The sequence below is a fragment of the Acartia tonsa genome, chromosome 9 (assembly GCF_053477335.1).
Source record: "Acartia tonsa isolate MP-2025a chromosome 9, ASM5347733v1, whole genome shotgun sequence".
NCBI lineage: Eukaryota > Metazoa > Arthropoda > Copepoda > Calanoida > Acartiidae > Acartia > Acartia tonsa.
In genome coordinates, this window is record NC_137268.1 from 21,282,014 (window position 1) to 21,297,899 (window position 15,886).

At 30.0% G+C, this 15,886-nt stretch overlaps 1 protein-coding gene across 1 annotated transcript in view; it reads left to right on the plus strand.

The window, feature by feature from the left end:
• LOC145328485 (metabotropic glutamate receptor 7-like) overlaps positions 1–15,607 on the plus strand; it is a 131,590-nt gene extending 115,983 nt beyond the window's left edge. The window contains exons 33-37 of the mRNA XM_080172187.1: positions 4,625–4,724; positions 9,022–9,134; positions 9,997–10,100; positions 13,597–13,755; positions 14,167–15,607. Coding sequence (XP_080028313.1) covers positions 4,625–4,724; positions 9,022–9,134; positions 9,997–10,100; positions 13,597–13,755; positions 14,167–14,226 — 536 coding nt within the window. The 3' untranslated portion in view covers positions 14,227–15,607. The remainder of the gene's footprint in view (positions 1–4,624; positions 4,725–9,021; positions 9,135–9,996; positions 10,101–13,596; positions 13,756–14,166) is intronic.
• Positions 15,608–15,886: the final 279 nt, after the last annotated feature.

A 15,886-nucleotide genomic window follows, 5' to 3' on the forward strand; every position in this document is an offset into this window, starting at 1 on the left:
ATAGATAGATAGATAGATAGATAGATAGATAGATAGATAGATAGATAGATAGATAGATAGATAGATAGATAGATAGATAGATAGATAGATAGATAGATAGATAGATAGATAGATAGATAGATAGATAGATAGATAGATAGTTAGATAGATAGATAGATAGATAGACAAGACAGACAGACAGACAGACAGACAGACAGATAGATAGGAAAAAGGGGTATTAACCCCTCCTCCCACTCAAAACTTTAAAACCCCTCAAAATAAAATAAAATACGCTAGATTACCATCCTCAAAGCTTTGAAATGATAAGAAATTAAATGTAAGATCTATTCATAAAGTCATTGGTCATACCATGAAATGTAAATTGCCCGACAATATGCGGATGTTGTGAAAATTAAAGTGTATACCTATCCTTGAAACAATATCATATGTTTATAAGGGTGAACAATATATAGGCAAAGTTTGAGGTGTTTTTACAATATTTTTTTTTTAAAAACTAGTTAAAATCATACCTAAATATCTAAAATGTAAAAAGTTCTTCTTATCCCAAGAGAAATCAAACACAATACCCACCCACCCCCCCCCCCCCCTCCAACCCCACACACTAAATGTGTTTTTTTACTGTTTCATTTTAAAACTAACAATCTATTCCCCCCACCCCCTGTTTTATTGGCGTAGAGACTAAAACTTGTACATTGTCAATGAATTAAATTAACAAAAAATTACCCTTTTGTGTAGATTAAAATTACGTTTAATAGTTTGTAGCAACCAGTCATGATTTAATGAAAATACCAAAATACCCATAGCTTTTCAAGCCAAGAGAATATGATTGGGTATAAGAATATTTTACCAATGTTTCTGGCTTCCCTGAAAATAAAAAAATTCCCGAAAGGAAGAGGAAAAATGTCCTAATTTTATGAACCCTAAAAGTTGTCTTTATTTTGAAAACAAATACAAAGTAATATACAGTAGTATAGACATATAAATTTATGGAAAGAAAGATAAACATAAAGAATGTTTTCACTTGTAAGATCAAGTCTATCCGATTGAAAATTAAAGTAAATGAATATAGGGGGTAAAAACTTTATGTCCACGAGGTGGAGACCCTAATGCCGACTTTCTATTTCTTTGAATATCAGCCAATATTAACCAGGGATCGGAAGCCTCACGTAAGCCGCGCATAAGCCTCAGTTTTAAACCTGCTTGTGAGCAGAAAAAAAAATTTGAGAAAGAAGGATTGTCTGCTATAGAGCCGTTTTATACTTCCAGCTGAATTTTATAGTGATAAAATCACGATTTCACTGAGGCTTACACGCGGCTTACGTGAGGCTTCCGATCCCTGATATTAACAAAGCCAAGTCACAATGAAATTTTGGTTAAAAATCACCCTTAAAAAACTTACCAACGCGGTTTAAACATTTGGAAGGAGGTTGGTTAAAAAATTTGTAACCTTCGAATTAAAACTTAACCCCACCCCTCCCCCCCTCCAACCGGAAAAAAAACATGAAGGCAACTGTCCTTTGCTCAAATGGCTTCCTTTGCATTACGACCTGATCCCTATATTATAGGCAAATATAAAAGTTTTTGTACAATTTGTACCAAGGGAGCAAGTTATGTAAATTTTTAAAAGCGAAGCTTTTCTATAATTAGGGTCGGTCCGTCCGTCCGTACGTACGTCACAGAGAGTTTGCTCTTTTCGTTAATTTAAACAGGTTAGAATTGTCCTATCGATTCCAAACTTTGCATGGTTATTCCTATAGTAGTTAGGTACACATTAGAAAGCGTAGCAACTCTATAAACAATACCAGAATGTCCGTACGTCCATTTTAAACATGTCGATATTTAACTTTTTTGACAACAAATTTTTGTATGTTAAATTATCCGATTCTTCTGATTTTTTAAAAACTGATTCCTACTACAACAAGGTACAATGTTATAAGCGAAGCATCAACAAGTCCCAAAAATGTAAGTATGTCCTTAAACAGTATCATCTATTAATACAGTTTTGCAACAAATTTTCTTAAAATATTGTTTGTACTGATGCATTAATATTCTGCTAATTCAGTTCTGACAATCTACAAGTGTTAATGTTTGTTTGTCCTTCCATTTCAGAGCTTCGCTTTTATGGATGTTGTCATCCTTGTCCTCAATTCAATAGCAAAGAGAAAAGTAGCAATTTTTAATAATTTTTCAATGGTTGATAATACCTCAAATTAAGAAGACGTTTTAGTTCTACAAAAACTAAGATGAGACACCGTCTTCCAGAGTTTACGGATTACTAGTTGAATGCCTATTCAAGTAAAAACAAGTTGACTTCAATCATGGCCTCTGTGAATATTTAAAATTCTTGTAAAGGAGGGGCATTACTTCCCTCCAATAAGATACAATAGCTGAAACCTTGACATAAACAGAATAGGGATATTACCTAAAAAGCAATCACATTGGTCCAGTGGTTAACAAGATCTTAAACTTGATCTAGACAAACAGACAAACTCATTTGGTATTAGGTATAGAATATATTTAAGCTGTTGAAGTTTGAATGTTTTTAACCTATTTTTGATAGAACTAAAATTTTAAGACATAAAGATAAATTTTGACATAAACAATCATTTTATTTTGTTTCTTGTAGAATAATTGTTTTTGTCTATACGAATTATTTCAATTCTTCAAATATTATTTTTTCTTTGTTAACTTTGTATTGTAAGTGTTTTCAAATTATTTCTATAGAGTTTTTGTTTGTTTAAGCACTTTAACAAAAATTGAATAAATAATTGAATTTCTCTTTCCAGTGAATACTGTACAAATCCACTTTAAATTTTTTTTTGTCTAATTTGAATGTATTAAGAAAATACGTGGATATTATGACAAGGAAAAAAATGTCGTCAATAAGGTTGCTAACATGGTCATCATTTATTGGTCAGTTTTTTTTCATTCAATAGGAGGGAAGGGGATGTAGAGGGACAAAGTGACTCAAAAATCATCCTTGTGACGTCATAAAATGAGTGATTATCCATCTCTTTTTATGGGTTTTCTATCCCACTTCTCCTCTTATCTCCCTCATTTTTATGAGATCACATGGTTGATTTTTGAGTCACTTTGTCCCTTTACGAAAGGGATGGGGTAAATAGGGTAGATGATTATTTAGCCAGCTACAAGTTTTACTTTTTTAGACTACATGTTAATCTGGTGTAAGATCCATGTAATATTAAACCCATTCGTATTTGTGTGGATTGTGGGAGCTCTAACCCTTGGGGCATACCTCAGCTAGGCTTTTCTAACCCTAACTTAACCTAACTTTGTTTATAAACATCTGTAAACAAAATGTACTTACACACTGCCTGTGCCTGTTCAGTATTAAAATTGAAAAATTTTAGCTTTGGAAGAAAGGACCCAGTTTGCCTAGTTCTTTAATTTTAAATTGATATTTCATATTGAGAAAATCATTACAGAAAAGTAAACGGATTTTACATTATAAACGAATTAAATCAAATCCTCTAGGATAATAATATTTCTAATAAAATTATTACTCTACTGAATTGTCTATAATCCTTAATCTGACAAAATGTACAAAAAAAATACAGAAGGAAAATATTTATGTAGAATGTCATAGTTTTTGGCACTCTATGTGAACTTATTAAGTGCTTATTGACAAGGCTGGGTACACTTTTGGAACAGGGATAGTTCTACTAAAGAATAAATTTATTTCAAGAAGGAATTAATTCAATTATTTCTTGTTTTATTATCATACAGGGTGTTTCAAGAGAAATGCGTTTTTTAATAACTTAATTAGGCACAGAAAATGAAACAATAATATAAAACACTTTATATATTTGGAAAACCTATTCTGGGACATTTATATTTCAAATATTTAAAAATGATTTTTTCGACAAATGATGCCTTAAAAACCGGTTTTTCCAAAGGCCTTAATTTTGAAGATTTACAGAAATAAAGGTTTTGGAAAAAATGCCCTCATTTTTTAAAATCAAATTGCGCGGCTTGTATTAATAGTAGAAAAATGTTATGCATACCATTAGAATCGTCATAAACTCTAGTTTTTGGATCTATAAGAACCATTCCTGTGCTACGTATAGTTTAGGGACTACGTGGTAGAATGTTCCAACTTACTTAAAACTTTTCAACCTTTCTCACATTTTTCAATTAAAAACTACAAATAGCACAAAAACGGCACTTATATTTCCTAAAACTAGAGTTTATGACGATTGTAACGGTATGCATAACGTTTTTCTACTATTAATACAAGCCGCGCAATTTGAATTTTGAAAATGTGCACATTTTTTCCAAAAGATTAAATTCGTAAATCTTCTAAATAAGGCCTTTGGAAAAACCGGTTTTTAAGGCATAATTTGTCGAAAAAATCATTTTTAAATATTTGAAACATAAATGTCCCAGAATAAGTTTTCCAAATATATAAAGCATTTTATATAATTGTTTAATTTTCTATGACTAATTAAGTTTTTAAAAAACGCATTACTCTTGAAACACCCTGTAGGATAATAAAACAAGAAATAATTGAATTAATTCCTTTCTGACACAAAAATTTGTCTAGCCTAAATTTTTCAACCAATAATTTTATTCTGCTACTTACTAATTCTATTTTAATATTTAGGTTTTGTAAGTGTGCAGCTACTCGGAGTTGTTATCTGGTTGTTTTTAGAGTTTCCAGATACTCAAGTCATTTATATGTATCCTCTTGGAGAACAACCCAGGTAGAGGATAGATTGATAGATCTGGCTGGTTCAAGAGTTTCCAGATACTCAAGTTATCTATATGTATCCTCTTGGAGAACAACCCAGGTAGAGGATAGATAGATAGATATGGTTGTTTCTAGAGTTCCCAGATACTCAAATCATTTATATGTATCCATTTGAAGAACAACCCGGCCAGGTAGAGGATAGATAGATAGATAGATAGATCTGGTTGTTTCAAGAGTTTCCAGATATTCAAGTCATTTATATGTATCCTCTTGGAGAACAACCCAGGTATAGGATAGATAGATAGATAGATCTGGCTGTTTCTAGAGTTTCCAGATACTCAAGTCATTTATATGTATCCTCTTGGAGAACAACCCAGGTAAACATAGGTAGATAGATAGAAAAACTATTTTGAACTTGCTTGCTCTCTATTTAAAGTCAATATTTTGTGTATTATATATTTATCCTATTCATCTGATTTTTGGATATTGATTTCTGGAACAACAAGGTATAATATAATATGCAAAGCATCTGAATGGTAAGGAACTAAAGTGTAAGTATATCCTTAAACATTACACTAATAAGCAATTTTTCAACTCTTTATACAAATTTGATTTAGAAATATTATTTAATTTTTAGCCTATTAAGTTTAGACACTCTACAAGTGCTAATGCTCGTTTAACCAACCGACTGATTTCAGAGCTTTGTTTTATAGATGCTATAATCCTTGTTTATTTAATACAAACTGTACTACCGACATGACTAAAAAGTTTTATGTTTAATTGAAAAGTTTTTATGTTAACCCCTATGCTGTACTCATATTAAAATTACAACAAATTTCCTTCACATAAAATTTTCAGTGAAAAGTGGCAATTTTGGCGTAATTCTGTAAAGTAAGGTGTTGTCTTTAAATGCTCTTGTTAAGTCAATATGTTCTTAATTATAAACAAATATATACAATAGTATATATTTGAAATAGTCAATAATTAAGAACAGTTTAACTTAATAAGAGCATTTGACTACAACCAACTTTACGGAATTGAGCGATAAAAATGACCTCTTTGTCCATAAGTAGCGAAGAATCTGCAGTCTATGTATCTATAGCTTATAGTGACGTCTCACAATACAAATGACCAATCCAGTATGCATTGTAATTGGCCCATGGTAAAAATTATACTTGCCTATCATTAGGCATTGGTATTGTACATATGACGTCATTTGTTATTAGGCACTATATGATTCTTCTCGTCCTTGTTCTAGTTTGAATGTAATTTTGATATAAATTGGCTAAATCGATGTTGAACAATGGATGTATAATTACTTGGATCTTACTGATTTTTATGTTCTATAATAAACTCTGTAGAGGACTTAAATAACGATCTCCCCCCCTTCCCCTCCTTTAGCCTCTCCCATCCTACTGGATAAACGGCCCAACCAATAAAAGCGAGGGTAAATTGCAACCTACATTGACGACAATTTTTCTCCTGTTATATCATCAACGTAAATTCTATATCCATTTGTTGAACAAAAGAGTGAACAAAAAGAAATATAACGTAATTGTTAAACTTTTTTATTGATTTTTCTCCCAAAGAAAAAAACTTGAGGGTAGAATATGTTTAATCCTTATTGGACCATTTATACCAAACCCTCTCCGTTGTCAGCGTAGCTACTCTATTACTAGGGTCTGTCCGGAATTATGTCAGTCTGTTATGTTTTCCAGTGAGGGAGGGGACATGGACTGTTTATTACACTAGTTCTCAAAGTTTAATAAAATAGTTTTTCTATTAAATAGTTGGCTACACAACTTTGGGGAATTTCATGGAATTTTGGTTTGTTGGTTCATTAAGTTGGGTGTCTAAACGTTTCAACTACGAATTGTACTCTACGAAGGGGTTATTTTGTGTATATTATCATTATTGGGATTGTACAGCAATTTATTAGCCATTGTCTTATTCCTGTGGATCTCACATTCATATCTACAAGACAATATGCTTTAAATTGCTGGTCTGCCTACCATTGAATTAGTGAATAGTGAGAAAAAAAAATTTTTTTCCTATAAAAAGATATAAATTATTGTTTAGGGTTATGGTTTTTTTATTTTGGCATTATAGAGTATTTTTCTAACTTAGCTTATTCTAAATTGAAGTGGCTGAAAATTGATGTTAAATAAGTTCTCAGAAATAAAATTGTTTTTGTATGCCAACCAAAAAAGCCCACAAATTTTTCAGCTAATTATAACACAATGCTTATGGGTAATGTTTTGAGTGGGGTGGGGGCATAGAAAAGGGTTCTGATTTATACTAGTTAAGAAATGAATTAATCCTACCAAAAAAAAAAAAATATATATTACTGACACCCCAAAATATACTTATGTCTAGTTTCAACCTTTGAACATCAAGGAACAACAACAATTTCTGATAAGTAAATCTAGTTGCTAACTTTAAAGCATGTAGAAATTCTTTCTAATCATACAAAAAATGAAGGATATTAAAGAAAACAAACATTAAATACAGGAAAGATAAGCTTGGTAGAACATGTTGTGCGTCTCATAACCACTAAAACTGTACATTTATTCAAAATTTTGTTCAACTACCGAAACTCTTTTATAAGTGGACAATCAAAAGTTGGTAACTAAATTCTTTATCCTTTCAAATTGGACGGATAGAAAAAAAAGTTCACAATTGAATGATAAGAGGGAGAAGCGTGCATTTATGGAAAACAGGGATGACAAAGTCAAAAGATTTTTTAAAATTAAGAAAAAAACTATACATATAAATTGCATGATCGCGTTAGTAATAAATTCAGCTATATTCAGAAACTGTTTTTGCTCACTAAAATTAAACATTTCTGGATTTAAAAATAAATTTTAAAGCAGTTTAAAATTGTTTCAGTAAAAAGTAATTTTAATAAGTATAAGGATGCAAAAAAAAACTCGACTGTTTTATAGTCGGAAACCCACGGCCAAATTTTGATATCTAGCTTTAATAGAAGCTATGGAAGTTAATTATTAGGAACAAAAACTCTTTATTAGTTTTTTATGTATGAAAAATGTTTTAAAATATGTTATTTGAACATTTCCTTGTTATTTTTTTGTCGAGTTAAAAATACATAAAAAAATTTATTTTAAAGTTTATTCTAATTCTTTTAAATTTTAAAGTTGTGGAATAATATGAAATTTTTTCTCTAATCTAATTGTCATCATTGTTTGAACAATTTTTTCCCCAAACTTCAAAAGAAAAAGAAATTATCATTAAGAATTAAAATTTTAGATTTTTTCAATTTAAACATGTTTTCATTTGAAATGGGTGTCTAATTGTATGATAAACAAGGATGACAACATCCATAAAAGCGAAGCTTTGAAACGGTAGAGCAGACGAACATTACTTTTTGTAGAGAGTCAGAACTGAATATACAAAATAAGTATATAAGTTTTGACAAAATTATACGTAAATTTGTTGCAAAATTTCTTAAATACAGAATTCTGTTTAAGGACATATACTGACATTTTTAGGACTTGATTATAGAGATTTGCTCATAATATTGTATTTAATTGTAATTGGAATCAGTAATCCAAAAATAAGATCAATCGGATGATTTTATTACATATAAAATTGTTGTTAAAAAATAACATGTTTAAAATGGGCGTACGGACATTCTGGTAACGATTATATAGTTGCTACGCTTTCTAAATCGTACCTAACAACTACAGGAATCATCATGCAAAGTTTGAAATCGATAGGAAAATTCTAACATGTCTAAATTTTCGAAAATAGCTATCCGTTACGGAAGGACTGACCGACCCTAATTATTGAAAAGCTTCGCTTTTGAAAATAATGAAATAAAAAATGGTAGATAAGTCTTACAATTTTCCTTTTTGATAATATATTGACATAAGTTCATCTAGTATGAAGGCTTTTAAGTTAAAAGGGATGGATGGATAGTATCGTTATTTTTGCCAGCTATGAGCATCACTATCAAAGTACATGAAAATCTGGTGCAACTTCTAATTAATAATATATCGATTATTATAAACACTCATTAATTCATCTGTTAATCTATTTTACTAGAATTGTTGGTCTGATTAGCATTACCTAGACCCTGATTGAACACATTGAACCCAGTAAAAGTGTCGGACTGATTATGACGTAAAAAAAATAATTAGCCAATGAGAGGCCACTATAAATTTTACCATTGGTCAATAATGGCCTCTCATTGGCTAATTTTTGTTTTTACGTCATAATCAGTCCGACACTATTACTGGGTTCAACACATTAATAATGATGTAAAGATTTTAGTTATCTTAATATTTCAGTGCTCTGGAGACTTGTGCATGCTCAACCTTCTCAATCCTGATGTCTTTGGTGTACAACATGATCCTAATCATACTATGCACCATTTATGCTTTCAAAACTAGAAAAATACCAGGTACTATTATTTTGTTTTATACATCTATTCATCTTTCTTTCTTATGTGTACAATATTATTATAACGATAATTTGTACTACATGCTTTAAATACTAGTAAAAAATATCTTTATATCTTCCTTATTTACGGACAATATGATTCTAATTATACAATACACTATTAATGCATTCAAAACCAAATACCAGAGTTGGATCTTTAAATCATAGCGATGCCTCTAATGAGCTTATGTTTAAAGCGGCTCACCTATTAGCGATCTTTAAATGAAGATGGCAGTGTTTACCGGATCACTCTGCCGATGCCCCTTGTGAGCAGATTTTGAAAGCGCCTCAACCTATTAGCGATCATTATCATGAAAATGGCAGTGGTGAGCTGGGAAACACTTTGGAAACACCCACAGGTTCTGTGGCAGTAGTCATTTTCTGATGCCAGTTTCCGGCCTCACCATTGCTATTTTGGAGACTCGAAAATGTGTCCGACAAAATGAGCCGTGTGACGCCAATAGATCCATCTCTTTTTAAGGGAGTTCCGTTTCCACTTCTACTCTCATATCTCCCTTTTATGACGTCACAAGGCTAATTTTGTCGGACACTTTGTTGAGTCTCCTATTTTGATTTAAAGATCCATGTGGCAGTAGTATCTTTTAAAACTAGAAAAATAACCGAATATGTCTATATATCCAACCATCCATTAGTATCATTTCAAAATCTGTATTAAAGTTTATCTATCTATTTTCGATTCTAATTGACCAATCTTACCAAATGAAATATTTTTTTCTGTTGAGAAATTTTATTCTGTAGAAATTTGTTTTAAACATAATTGTCCTTGCTTGCAATGATAAATTACTCAAATTTCCATATTTTAGAAAATTTCAATGAGGCGAAGTACATTGGATTCACCATGTATTCAACATGTATCATTTGGTTTGCTTTCGTACCAATCTTCTTTGGTACTAATCATGATTATCAGGTAAATTTAGTTCAATTTTTTGTCGCAAGATGGTAATATTTACGTGTTTGAAGTAGATATATACAATTAATTGTCATTAAGGTAATGTTAATATAATCATTTGATATAATTTTATTCCCATCTTCTTGTAAACAAATCCTTAGTAAAGATATGACTATCAAGAAAGACTTAGTCTGCATTCGTATATTGTTTATAACTAAATAAAATTTTAAGGTAAATCAAGTTCAATTTTTTGTCGCTAGATGGTAAAAATTAAGGAAAATAATTGGAAATGTGAAATTAATTGCTAAAACAGAGTAAAGATAATATTATCATTTGGTTTGTTGTTGTTTCTATCTAATTTGGTATGAATCAAGAATATCAAATAAAATTAGTTTACATTTTTGCTACCAGGGGGTTTTATATTAAGATTTCAAACATTTTTTTGGATCTTATTGATTAATTGCAATTCACCAATTTATTGTTATAGCTTTGCTACTCTATAATTCGCATATTCAAACTTCTTTGGGACATAATTATGCTTGTTACATCACAAATTTAAATGTATTTAATACTCTCAAATTTTTCTCTAAATATACAAATTGGTAAATTATGAATGAATAAGTTGTAAAACTGATAAGTATTAATATTCCATATAATATGGTGTATAACTATTTGCTAAAACCAGAAAATGCTGAATTATCAATATTCCTTTTTAGAATGACATCCATACATTATTACAATTTGTAGTAAACAAAATAAGCAAGGATAAACATTGATGTTTTTAATTTCTTGTTTAAGAGGTGATAATTATCTTATTATTTAAGGAATAACCATTTGAAATACTGAAAGTTTAGCTAAATTCAAATTATTAGAGTTATTTTCACATCGTATTATAAACAGCTGTCCGTGGCATCTCGGGAATAAAAAAACTAGTTAGTTTTAATCTTATGATTGTAAATTTTTTATATCCGCGGAAAGCTGTTTATAATACAATGAGATAAATAACTATTCTTGTATTTTGTATGAACACTATTAGGAATATTTATATATTTTCGTGTAAACGGAGATTATTAGTAATCCCATCTGCATTTGGGAGAGGAAATAAGCCTTTAGGTATTTTCAATATGTCTACCTATCTATCTTTTTATATATCTTGCTATCTATCTATCTTACATCTATATACAACCAATAGATGTCTAGTATCTAAATCTGTATTTAAGTGAGGAAATAACTTATAAGCCTTTTGGTATCTTTAATATATCCACCTATCTATTATATTTTCAGCTAACTATCTATCTATCTTACAACTATATATGAATAATCAATGTCTAGTATCTAAATCTGTATTCAACAGAGAAAATAAGCTTTTAGGTATCTTCAATATGTCCACCTTTCTTTTATATTTTCAGCTAACTATCTATCTATCTTACAACTATATATGAATAATCAATGTCTAGTATCTAAATCTGTATTCAACAGAGAAAATAAGCTTTTAGGTATCTCAATATGTCCACCTATCTATTATATTTTCAGCTATCTATCTATCTGTCTTACAACTATATATGAATAATCAATGACTAGTATCTAAATCTGTATTCAAGAGAGAAAATGAGCTTTAGGTATCTTCAATATGTCTACCTTCTATTATATTTTCATTTATATATGTGAATAATCAATGTCTAGTATCTAAATCTGTATTCAAGAGAGAAAATAAGCCTTTTGGTATCTTCAATATGTCTACCTATCTTTCTATACATGTATCGCTAAAAGATGTTCATTAATTATATCATTTTGTAGAGCGGCAATATGCCTTTAGGTATCTTTAATATGTCTACCTATCTATTTATATAATTATATCTAACTATCTTTCTATCTATATATATCTATCTATCTATATATTCCTAATAGATAGGTATCAATTATATTTGTTTTAAGACAGAAAATATGCCTCTAGGTATCTTCAATATGTCTACCTTTCTATCTATTTATATATCCAGATATCTATCTATTTATTTATATATCTAGCTAGTGCTTCATATACTTCATTATATGTCTTTCTATCTAACCAGAAAAAAAGGTATGACCGACAAGCTAAATTAATCTAAAATAATATGGGGGGGGGGGGGGGGCAGATATAAAGGTCTTCAATTCTACTAATAAAAAAATATTTTTATACAGTATCCTGTATTTATTTATTTTCGATTTAAACATATAAATTTACATTTTTCTTTTTAAGTGCTGTCTCTCTTCAATATAATGTTCGTTTGTCCTACCATTTGTCTAATATTTTATGAGTGTTTGTTTAATTCGGTTGATTATTGACGTCATAAACTGTCAAAGTTATTTAGCGCAACGTATTATAAACAGCTTTCCACGGATATAAAAATGTACATGCCGAAGGCAAGTGCTAAAAAAATGGTTTTAATCTTATGATTGTACATTTTTATATTCGTAGAAAACTGGATATAATACGATGCTAGATATAACTTTTCAGAATGGATGAGAACTAGTTCTAATCCACCGGATAGTAAACGGTTTCAAAGCAATACTTGAAATTATTGTACTTTCACAAAATTCCTTTCATATTATACATTATATGAATTTTTATTATCTATCTATTATAAATATCTATTTTTATACTTATACATATTTATCCTTCTTAATCCTTCATAAAATAATCCTCCAATCTAAAAGGAGGTTTCTAATAACAACAAATGTAGGATAAATATATTTTTCTAGTGAACAAGGATGACTAAATCCATAAAAGCGAAGCTCTAAAATGGTAGGACAGACGAAATTTGTCTCTTGTAGAGTGTCAGAACTGGCTATACAAAATTTTACATAAATTTGTTACAAAACCTCCTAAATGCATAATACTGTTTAATGACATAATGACGTATTTAGGACTTTATTATAGAGGTGCTTCGCTTATAACATTGTACCTTGTTGTAATAGGAATGAGTATTCAAAAATTCAGATGAATAGGATAATTTAAACATACAACAATTTGTTGTCAAAAAAAATAAAAAATCTGCTTGTTTTAAATGGACGCACGGACTTTCTGGTAACGATTATAGAGTTGCTACGATTTCTATGTCGTACCTAACTGTTATAGGAATCAGCATGGAAAGTTTAAAACCGATAGGACAATTCTAACCTGTTTAATTAACGAAAAGAACTAACCGTTACGGACAGACAGACCGACCCTAATTATAGAAAAGCTTTGCTTTAAAAAATATGATGAAAAAATACAGAAAGGGTCCAGAGAGGGGATATTGGGCTGTTTATTACATTAGTCCCAAAAGTCTTATAATAACATTTTTTTATTCGTTGGCTTAACAACCCTAGGGACTTTAATTGAATTTTGATTGGTTGGTTGATTGATTTGTGTGTCTGAACGTTTCAACCACTAATTATAATCTAAAAACGGGGTTGTTTTGTGTATCATCATTTGGGATGTGCATCAATTTATCGACCGTTGTCTTATCCCTGATTTATCTATCTATCTATCTAGGTACAAATCTCTAGTCTCTGTATGTGTGTAACAGTGAGCGCCTCTGTAGCTCTCTGCCTCCTGTTTGGTCCCAAGATGTACCTGGTCCTCATACACCCAGAGAAATGTGCCAGGACGTATCCGGGGGCTAAGAAACCTTTGATTCAGCCAAGTAAACCGGTAGGTAAATGTAAGGAATAGTGTATAGCCAACAAGCGAAATAAATCTAAAATAATGTAAGGGGGTCAGATAAAGAGGTCATCAATTCTACTGTATATTGCCCCCCAATGGCAGCTGAAAATCACGTATAAGTTTCGTGATTTTTTTCAAATTATTTTCTTTTTTGGTATAAGCTGGGTAAATATAGATACTATGACGGATTTGGCCGGACAGTTAGATGGAAATAAAAATAAATGATAAGTTAGATTTAAAAAAAATAATATTTGATAAAGTTTCGACATATCATAGCTAGAAATTTAAAGTAAATAATTATACATTATACAGATTAAGACAGATAAAAACGTTATTAAAAAAAACTATTAGACGGTTAAAAGTGATGTGTGATATACATATATATATTTTTTATTTCAGCTCAAGTTTTCTAAGAGCAGAGAGAGTAATCTCACTTATCTCAGCGATGGAGCAGATTAATTTCTTTGACATCAGTGATTTTGCTGATTTATCTCACTTATCTAAGCGAAATATCCTAGATCCTAGTGACTAAGAAAATAAGTTAAACTCACTTATTAAATGATAAGAATACATATTATTTTGTGTAATAGATCAAGATAAATAATTTGACTCATAAACTCAGCATTAAAAAGGGCGTTGAAAAATCCAATTCGTGCTTAAACAATGACAATAAATAAACAATGTTGAATTTTGAATTTACTCACCTCTCTAGAGCACTACAGCTCGAGACCTAGCCCTTGTGGAGAATTTTTCTCCACCAGTATAGTGCATATTGTATTACAAATTAAGACAGGTTTGTCTTTTTAAAAAAGAAAATACCATCTTAAGTAACTGAAATCTTTTAGATAAAACCCAGAATGTTTAAAAAATTTTATAGGGATGTAAGAACCTTTCTATAGACACCAACACAATCCTATCCAAGTTGGCATAAAAAAGAAAGACATGTCAAACATACAGAACTAAAAATAGTCTTAAAGATAGATGTCTCAAAAATAGATGTCTCAATGATAGATTGGACTGTTGGCAAGAATTGAGTTAAGGTATCTATAGAAAGGCCTTTGCATGCCCCATTTATATGCTATCTATATTATGGGGACCTCAAGTACTTGGTTTAGATTGTGAGCAATTGGTTTTTATTTCAACACCCTTGTGAATAGATGTATCTAAAATGTTATTAAAAGCGAAGCTTTTCTATAATTGGGGTCAAAAAAGTACAATTTTACAAGTAACATCTCTATAATCAAGTCCTAAAAAGTATGTCCTTAAACATTATTCTATATATAAGCAGTTTGTCAACAAATTTTATTAACAATTTTGTTTCGACTTTTTTACGTTTATATTCTGATTATTCAGTTCTGACACTCTACAAGTGTTAATCTTTGATCATCCTGCCCTTTCCAAATCTTTGCTTTTATGGATGTTGTCATCCTTGTTTCAATTAATGTTATCACCTGGTGAATATATTTGCAAGAAAAATTATAATTAGACAATTTTAATTAAAATCATCATATCCTAAGGATAATTACGCCTATAAGCTAGAAGCTAAACAATTCAAGCATCATTTATAATGAATATAGTATACATAGTACAGTACACTTTATCACCGGAATATGATATAAGTACATATTTTATATCAAAACAATGGTTCATTTAGTTCAAATTAATTTGTCCTAATGTTAAAATTTCATGTACATTAAAATCGTCAGACAAATACATAATACAAAAGTATTTCAAGAAACATTTAGTTGATTTTTTTAAAGCTGTACAAAGTATCTCAAAAATCAGACATGTGACCTCATAAAAATGAGGAGAGGATAAGTGGGAAAGAAAACAAAATAAATGGGGTATTCCTGTCCAGTTTTTTGTTTAGGAATGAAATTTCTTACCCTAGGGAATAAATGATGGACCGATAGGTCATCATTTATTCACGAGGGTAAGAAATATTCATTCCTAAACAAAAAACTGGACAGGAATATCATTCTCATTTAAACAAAAAACTCATTTTTTATGCTAAAATGTGGTTTAATTTTGGTTTTTAATTTTCATTTATTTCCCGGCTATGATCATTTATATCCCTGATATCAAGTTTCTTTTAATAATTAATAAAAATTCAAAAATC